General features: G+C 40.9%; 1 protein-coding gene across 1 annotated transcript; it reads right to left on the bottom strand.

Annotated features, from left to right (window-relative positions):
* Positions 387-2,649, bottom strand: LOC100522220 (gamma-crystallin F). Its single transcript, XM_003133626.3, is given in 4 exon segments — positions 387-654; positions 657-681; positions 2,316-2,558; positions 2,641-2,649. Coding segments are annotated over 4 exon segments (522 nt in total). The 3' UTR covers positions 387-409.

The following is a 9,611-nucleotide window of genomic DNA, read 5'->3' as shown; positions in this document are numbered from 1 at the left end:
ACCGGATGTTTCACCAGCAAGCTTACAGAACAGTTTCTTAGAAAGCTAAAATGTCTAAGTGATTTTAAAATGATAACTCATTTAATCTACAAACTTAGGAAATGAGGAGTATCATTGCACCAAGTTTTACAAATTAGGAAACTGAGGCATAGAAATGCTAAGCAACTTGCTGATCACCTAAAGCTATAAAGTAGACCTGGACCCAGGCACTCTGGCTCCAGAGCCAGTCCTCTTAACTGCTACCCCACACCACCCTTTCCACTGAGACTTTAAGAAAATCCACATTATTTCCAGCTTTATTTTTACTGAGCCCTTCCATGAAAAGAAGAGAGGACCACGTTACTGCATCAAACACACAGGAAATATTTTATTAGCTTCCAGATGGAGAAAAGGTTAGAGTATAAATATTTCAATAGAAATCCATGGCCCTCCTTAAGGAGCCCACTCGGGCATCCAGAGCCCCCCAGTCATGGTAGCGCCTGTAGTCCCCCGGCCGCAGCAGGTACTGCCGCCCCCGGTAGTTGGGCATCTCATAGAGGACCCACCAGCCCTCCAGGACATGGAAGGAGTGGATCTCACTGAAGTGGAAGCGGTCATGGAGTGAGGAGCAGTCCTCCGAGATCTCCACCATCTGGCCTCTGTAGTCCTCTCGTCGTAGACCCTCAGCCGGTGGGTGCTGGTCTGTGGGTTCAGCCATCAGCCGAAGGGGAAAAGTCAGAAAACCTAGGCTTTAGCAGCCAGTCATGCACACCCCGAGGAAATAGGAATTTCTATATCTTTTCTATATTAAAGCTGCCAAATTAAAAAGACAGCCAACATCAGGGCCACTCTGTACAGCTGGGTAGTTTGTACACTGCAAAACTGAAGAGGGTGCCATTCATATAGATCAAGATGTGCAGGGTACTCCACAGAGTTTTCTAGGGCCACAACCCACATGAACTTTATTTAGTACCTACTTAGTACCATGCTTAAGTAACTATTAATATGATAGACAGATATGAATATCTGTATCTATCTAAAATGATAATAGCATTAGAAGAAGCTGGGAAAAAGGAAGTCAAATTGCTTTTCCCCCACAAGAGGTCACAGATTGGTGGCAAGTCTAAAGAGTCCAACCCAGACAATCCCTAATCCCTTCCTCTCTGCTTTCAGCCCTGCTGCTCTAAAATCCTAAAAAGCAGAGTGTGTAGAAAGATTAGGTTCAGTCTTCAGCTCGAATATATGCTCCTGAGAATTTGATTTAGGTAATACACAAAAATGGAAATTCAAGATCATGAAGGAAGCCTGTACAGAATCAAGGGAGTATGAGATCTTTAGAAAAATGAAGTTTTGCTCTTTGTCCTAAGTAAATCCTGTCTGTCTCTTCTTAGGCACTTATTTTATCTGCTTGTTCCTTCCCAGCAGGTACCTACTGTCTCATTGTTTTCTTTCTTCCACCATTAATACCTCGCTGGGAAAGGTTCTCATAGGCAATCCATGCCTTCTAATAAGGTATCTTCCATGGTTTACAAAGGACTCACATGTATGTTATCTCATTTGATCTTCACAACAGCCTGATACAGGTGAAGCAACCATTCTAAGTCTTTTCTTTTTTATGAGACACTAATGAATACAGTTTTTGGTTTATAATTAGATCAGTCAGGACTGGAAAGTGGGAGCCCAGGTTTCCAGGCTCCTAAAGCTAGTCTGGGTCTATCAAGGCATTAAACCCTCTGAGGAGGTTCCAAACTTCCCAAGTGGTACATTTTCCACAGGATTCTGTAGACCTGCTATTCCGGCTTTGTTTGGGTAGCGGTAGGCTTTGCAGGAGCTACTGCAATCATATTGTTATTTGTTTTGCCTAATCAAAACGCAGGGCTTTAGAGACCCCTGATGTTCACAATAGTTAATATTTGGAGGAGGGGGCAGCTTGTCACGTGCCAGGCCTTCTCCTTTCTACCTCCTGGCAGCTCTATGAGTTAGCTTCCCTTATTAGCTCATTTCACAGTTGAAGAGAGAAATCACCCTGGTAACTAGCCCAAGGCCACCTGAGTGTGAGGAGCTAAGCTGTGGCTTATTCATCACCTGTGGCATAGACTCCAATACTGTGCAGCACTTTTTCCAGTGGAAGAGTTTAATTTTAGCAAAGGGATAAAATTTCAATTAAGAGCACATCATCACAGGATTTTTCAGTGGAGGAAACCTTAGAGGTGTCCATTAAGGGAAAGAGAACCGGTGAGAGCCGCCAAAAAAGACCACAGCCCTCCGATCTGACCACTGTGTCCGCAGCACCCGAGTGACCCGAGGGCACAGCGGGCCTAGGGTACTGGACTCACGTGGGGGATGAGGCGGCAGGAGCGGATCGAATCGCTGAGGCCCATCCACTGCTGGTAGTCGGGGTAGTCGCCGCGCCGCAGGAAGTACTGGCAGCCAGAGAAGTTGGGCTGCTCATAGAGCATCCAGCAGCCGCTGTCCACGCGGATGGAGTTGCAGCGGCTGAAGTAGGGCTGCAGGTTGGGGTGGTCGCTGCTGCACTCGTAGTGGCGGCCTTGGAAGCCCCGGTCCTCGTAGAAGGTGATCTGCGAGGAAGGGAAAGGAGGGCTCAGAGGCCTGGCCTCCAGCCTGGGCTGCGGGCCGCCCCCCCGCCGGCGCCGGGCTCACCTTCCCCATGGCTGCTCGACCCGGTGATGGAGCTCCAGGCGGTGGGGCCGGCACGGTCTATATAGCAGGCCGGCTGCTGCGTAGGCAAGAACAACACAAAAGGGGCCCCCAGGGGCGGAGGATTTCCTCTCTCTCTCTTTTCTATATAATGACGGCGGGGGTGGGGGTGGGGGGACGTATTGTATGTTTGCTCTTAGACTCTCCAGAGCTTTCGAACTGATGACCCGCGTAAAACTGTCCCTTGGTGCCTCTGGGGCCTTTAAATGAAGCCTATTCAGGAGACTGGAAGCGAGCAAAAGCGCTTAAGCGAGCTAATAATTGTAATTCAATATTTTTAAACCTGTCTCAATTTCAAAATGACCTTTTGGAGGAACAAGGCGGGATAGTGACCAAGTTTGAGGTCAGGACGGGCTTCGGCAGGAGGCGTTTAGAGGAGGGAACGTTTATTTCCTCCGTGTGAGGTGGGACCTGGGATCGTCTGCCCTCTCCACACGCGTGGAGGATGGAATTTTCCCGAAAGAACCCATCCTCTCCGCAGATGAGGGGGTGCAGCAGATACGCCACCTGAGGAAACGTGAAGGGGGCTGGACCCCGAGGAAGTCCCCTGTAGGCACCTGGCTCCGCTCTGCTCCCTGGGGACCCGGCGGACCAGGGACACCTCCAGACTCAGCCACTGCCTCCCACCCCACAGCCCAGCACATTCTCAGCTGTGGAGTTCCCGAGGTGACTCACTGCTGTTGACTAGTCACATTGTAACTGTCTACGTAATATTTTTGTTAAGTGCTAAGCTTATTTGTTTGGATCTAGCTGCTGACAAATGCAAGTTAACCTGCAAATATATCAAAATTTTAAATCCCACCATTTTGCAAAGCTTCTGCCTTCTCTACCTTTCCCAGCCCTGGGCCAGCCCTGGTCACTCCCTAGTTAAGGCTCTGACGCCAAGAGCTGGAGTCTTCCTTCCTCTCCACAAGCCAGGAACTGCTGCGGGGAGGGGGGGGGGGGAAAGGGGGGACTCTTTAGAGCAGGCTTTCTCAAGCTCAGCACTATGGTGACATCTTAGGCTGAAAAACTTTCTGCCGTGGGGGGCTGTCCTGTACCTCGTAGGACTTTTAGCAATATCCCCCTCTACTACTAGATGCCATAGCACACCCCCCTCATTCCTCTCCAAGTTACAACAACCAAAAATATGTTCAGGTATTTCCAAAAGGACCCAAGGGGGACAAAATCCCAAAGGCCCCAGTGTTGAAAAATCAGAGGTCTAAAGTTCTAGCCATATGCCTGACCTTCTCACCAGCAGTTACTGCACTGCATCGGTGAGATTGTTTGCAGGCTGTGTTTGCAGAACCACAGAAATTCCTCAGAGATGCTCTGGGGCCACTCAGAGAGCAAGAAGGAGGGAAAGGGGGAGTTCACCTACCCTATCCCCTACTTTAACCAGGGCGTTTGCACTTCTACCTGTTTTATATAAAACCTTATTTGAAAACAGCATTTTATCATTAGATAATTTAAAAAAAATAAATATTTGAAGACCATTGGTTTAGGGTATTGTGACTTTTATAAGGCTCTTTAAAATATGAGTATTTTACCTACTAACCACAGTACATGGTGAAGTTGCCATCCTTTTACAGATCAGTGTAGATGAGTTTCCCATGACAGCTTGCTAATTTCTTCTGAAAAGATCTTTAGAAGAACAAAGCGCAGGTCTGATAAATTCTGATGTGATAAAATCTGAAAACAGTGGTTCATGGCACTGTGCCAAAGAGAACAAGAATGAATTGAATATCACATGGAAAGTTCTGGACAACCAGAGATTAGCCTGTGAACAGTGGGCTGGTGAAAGGGGCTGTGAAGAGCTGGCAAAGAGAATGCACTGAAACTGGGCTTTGACAAATTCACAATCTGGTCCAGAAGCTCAGTGCAGTTTGAGGCTGTTTTGAAGGTTTCTAAAATGGTTCTTTGAAGATGAAATGGTTTTTCACTTGAAGATTAGTTTAGGGATTTATTGTTTGTATGTTTGTATTTTTAAATCGTTGTGGATTAGGAGTTCCTATTGTGGTGCAGTAGAAATGAATCCAACTAGGAACCATGAGGTTGTGGGTTCGATCCTTGGCCTCGCTCAGTGGGTCAAGGATCTGGCGTTGCCGGTTGCCGTGAGCTGTGGTGTAGGTGGCAGACACGGCTCGGATCAAGCATTGCTGTGGCTGTGGTGTAGACGGGTGGCTACACCTCCGATTCAACCCCTAGCCTGGGAACCTCCCTATGCTGCAGGTGTGGCCCTAAAAAGACAAAAATAAATAAATAAATAAATCGCGGATTAGTTCAGTTATTCATGATGAATTTAAAATTTTACTATAACCCTCAATCTTCTAACCTGTAAAGCTTAGAAGCAAATAGATTTCTTCTTAGATAAAACTTTTCAGGAGACTGAAAATGGATTGCGTCAATTTATACTAGTTAGGAAGTCACGGGGAAAGATATTATTACTGTATGAACAGAAAAAGGCAAATAGTATAGAGATGCTGGGCACAGAGGTTAGCAAGAATATAATCTGTTTTTATCCTGCCTATCCCAAATGTGCTACTAAGGCTTTCAAGCTTTTCCTCCAAGCCCTTGGGGGAAAACAGCAATAAAAACAACAGTCTTTTAGGAAATAATGCAGGGTAAAGTGGGGAATTGAAGCACAGTCATATAAAGCATGTAATACTAAGTACGTTGGCAAGAACCGTCAAAAACTTGAATCACCAGGGTCTTTCTTCTAAAGGCTGATTGCAGGTTTTCCCAAAAGGATATGGCAAACTTGGTTCTAGCTGTCTGTTTTATTATTTGAACCTTTGGATCAATGTTTATTTTCCCAAGATACACATCATATAATAAATTTCCTAGTAATTGTATTCTTTCCTGAAGTATTTTTAAGGCATCCTGAGAATAAAATATTTAAAGCCAATGCATTGTATTTTTACTCTAAATCCTGCTGTACCATGAAATTCTATAATTGAATTGTTTCAATAAAGGGCAGCTGCAATTCCCTAACACTGGTCACAGAAAAGCACCAAGGTTCCCAAGGGACCTGGGTATACAAATACAAAGTATTATTGGCCTGAATATTAATCGGTTGAGGCAAGGGCAACTGTCCATCACAGCTGTCTTCTATCAAGGCCTTACAAATGATTGGCATATTTAATATGAGAACTCTTTTCTTTTTAATAAATTTGTAGCATTCATGCTCAGAGAGGAAAAGAACTTAAAGGCAATTCATGCTTGATCCACTTGTGATAGCAGTTGTGAATGCAGACTACAAAACATGTGTAAAATAGCTGCCCTTTATGTCAGCATGCTAAGATAAATGCTAGAAATGATATAAAATTTCCAATTTCAAGACAATAAGAAAAAGAGGAAAGAAGAACTACATTGTATCACGTGGATTTCAAGTTATTAAAATTCTATGATTAAAAAAAAATTTCCTGGAAAAGAATTCTACTCCTAAATGACAGAGGAGAAAATAAAGTCACAGTTGTATAAGAAGTTTTTCTATTTTGAAATTGCTAAGCTACTTTCTTCAAAAAGGATTAAAGCATATGTATTTTAAATATCTAATGTCAAATAATTTAATAAAGCCAAGAAAAAAGATATTTAAAAAAATAGGGAGTGAGATTGGTGAATTTTTTATTGGAAAAATTTTAGTCATTATCTTTCTTTATCAAAGTCACTAACAGTTAAACTAGGAATTAGACTTCTGAAGTTAAAAAATTAAGGCCTAAGCAAAATTAAAACATAAGCCACTCCCGTCGTGGCTCAGTGGTTAACGAATCTGACTAGAAACCAAGAGGTTGCGGGTTCCATCCCTGGCCTTGCTCAGTGGGTTAAGGATCCAGCATTGCCGTGAGTTGTGGTGTAGGTTGCAGATGCGGCTCAGATCCCTCATTGCTCTGGCTTTTGGCGTAGGCTGGCGGCTACAACTCCGATTAGACCCCTAGCCTGAGAACCTCCATGTGCCGAGGGAGCGGCCCTAGAAAAGCAAAAAGACTAAATAAATAAATAAGCCACTAGATATTGCAAAGAAATCATGATTCATATCTTGGTTCCCATTTCTCTGGGCTGATGTCATTCCTGCCCTAAGAAACATTATCCTTTCGACAAAATATAAGAAAATCATATTATAGCCTAGAGAAAAATCTTTGTCAATTATTTATTCTTTTTTTTCCTCTAAGAGCTTTTTGTATGCCACTATTAAATAGTTACGTAAATCAATCTGAACAAAATGAAGTCTACATTTTTTTTCTGAGAAGGAAAATGAAAAAAAATACTGTTATAATTGGACTAGATATCAAAAACTAGTGGCGGTTTTCTTTTATAATAGGAATTTTTTTTAAAAAAGTGGCTGCTAGAACAAAAACAGAATAATACTGAATTCTATGGAGTTCCTAGTGGTTAAGGGCCTAGAAGTTAAGGATCCAGCACGGTCACCTCTGTAGCTGGGGTCACTACTGTGGTGCAGGAACCCCGGCCCAGGGACTTCTGCATGCTGTGAGTGCAGCCAAGAAAAAAAATGCTAAATTCTAAAATTAAACAATATTACTTATTAAAACACTGCAACAGAATATATGAGAATGTATTTCATTTCTTTTTTTTTTCTTTTTTTGCCCACACCCATGGCACGTGGAAATTCCTGGGCCAGATACTGAACCCTTGCCACAGCAGTGACCCAAGCCACAGCAGTGACAATGCCAGGTCCTTAACCCACTGAGCCACAAGGGAACTCCTCTGACAATATATTTTAAAACATTTGATTTATGATACATAATAATATAATGTCTGATTAAAATGCATTTAGTATATAATTAGTTATATAATTAGATCTGTGATATTAAATAACTAAAAAAAAATCTTTTTCCTTTTTCTACAAAATGAGGGTGTTGATTTTAGAGATCCCAGAAATGTCAGAGGTCATCTTTATCACATAAAATTCTATCCATCACTGAAAAAAGAGAAACAAGTGTAAGCAATACACAAATAGCCAGACAGGTTTTATGATCCTTTCCTTTAAACTGGAAATTAGGATACAAAAAATACTATGTTGGACTTGCTGTTGTTTTCTCAGATTGTTATTTAGCTCAGCAGATAACTGTCCTGTCGTATGCAAATTTCCCTTCGCAGAGACCTATTGCTCCTTAGAGAAATTTATTTCAAAGACTCCTATCATCTTAGTGTTGAGACAATCAAATTACCTTGGACAAGAACATAAAGCAGCAGCTAAAATAATTGAATAATTCTTCCCACAGTCCCACCCTGGTTAATATCTAATTTCTAAAATTCTTCTCAGGTTTCTTTCTATCACATTGTTCACATCAGAACAAAGTACACCTCATTTACCCAAACTTGAATTAAATCACCATGATTATAAAACCCTCCTCAAAAGAGGAGTTAAACTTTACCCTTTTATTATTATGATTCTGAAAGAAAAGTTTTTTTCTTACTGAATGTTTGTACTACTCTTTTGCCAAATACCATCCCAGGAGTTTGGAATAATTATTGCACAAAATAAGTGGAGATCCCCCCTCTCCTGAATTTTCTTCTAACCAGTAAAGATGGATGCTAAAGTAGACAAAATAACTACATTGCAATTTTAAATGTTATAAGCCATTGAAAGCTAGGAAAAAAAAAAAAAAAAAAAAGGTTTTCCCATGCTGGATTGTGAGATCATGAACTAATTTTTGCCCTATGGGAGCCCCTAGAATCATTTAACCTGCTTCTTTCTGATAGTTATTTTTCTACATTTGATTCAGCATTATGAAATAGTCTTACTTTTTTGTTTTCATATAACTCTTTACTAATGTAACAATCAACGCTCCTTCCTTACTGAAGTTATCCAATGAAGGAGAATGTCATGCATGACTGTGTTTGTTCAATATGTGTCTAATCACAAAACAGATTGTTTGACTCTTCCTTTATCAAACCCTAAATTAATATTGTTTATCGTCAGGACTAATTATAAAATGAAAAAAGGCAATAGTAGTTAATATACAATAACTACTCTAGACTTTCTTACAGCATCCAATTCTTTATGAAAGCATATATTCTTCACTTTGGCCAAACTTGTGTCACTCTATAAAGCATGTTACTGTGTTAAACTGTAAGACTAAACATATTCACTGATAGCTAGTATGATTTTGGAGTAATTCATGACTTTAGAATGCTAAGGAAACAAAGATTTTTATTTTTAACTCCTCGGTTGACTCTGAATTTTAAAAAGTTATTGTGAAAGCAACAGGAAATGCTTTAGTAGATCAAAAGCTAAACATGCCGCTTAATTACAGTGCTTTGTAAAACTGAAGACAAATCTATGGAGAGCTTATTATTTCCATTGTAAGTGCATAAAATATCACAAAATAAGAGTGGGAGCAATCAGTTTAAAAGGTTTATGAGGATGAGATTGGGAAAAGCCAAGAACAGTCAGCCGATGGCCCCAGATAAGCTCAAATCGACACTTAACCAAAATCCTCAATGAAATATATCCATTGCCTGGGCTATCAACCACTAAAACTTCTCTAGGAAAACAGAGACTATGGCAATTCATTCTGCATTTGTAACTTACATAATTTTGGAAGAACTTTAATAGTGGTTCATAACAAGAATGATGTCCTATTATAGACTTTGAACATCTCGAAATACATTTTATGTAATTGTCTCCTTCACTGGGTTATCAAATCAATATATACTTGTGATTCTGTGTTTATTTTGTGGATGGATTAAAGCACAGCCATTTCAAAGAGGCTAAAATATATTAGATTCTTTATCCCTACTGGTTCTTTCTGATTTATATACCAAATGGTAGGTAATACATTTTCTTAGCTACTTATTATAAGGATTTCCCCTTAAGTAGAAAACTCACTACCTCTCATTCTCAGTTCACTGAATAAATGAAGAAACTTTATCAGGTACTTCTGACAACAAATTTAACATTTAAATCACAA

Source organism: Sus scrofa, chromosome 15 (genome assembly GCF_000003025.6).
Source record: "Sus scrofa isolate TJ Tabasco breed Duroc chromosome 15, Sscrofa11.1, whole genome shotgun sequence".
Lineage (NCBI taxonomy): Eukaryota > Metazoa > Chordata > Mammalia > Artiodactyla > Suidae > Sus > Sus scrofa.
Note: the sequence above shows the minus strand (reverse complement) of the source record. Positions and strands in the feature narration are given on the sequence as shown.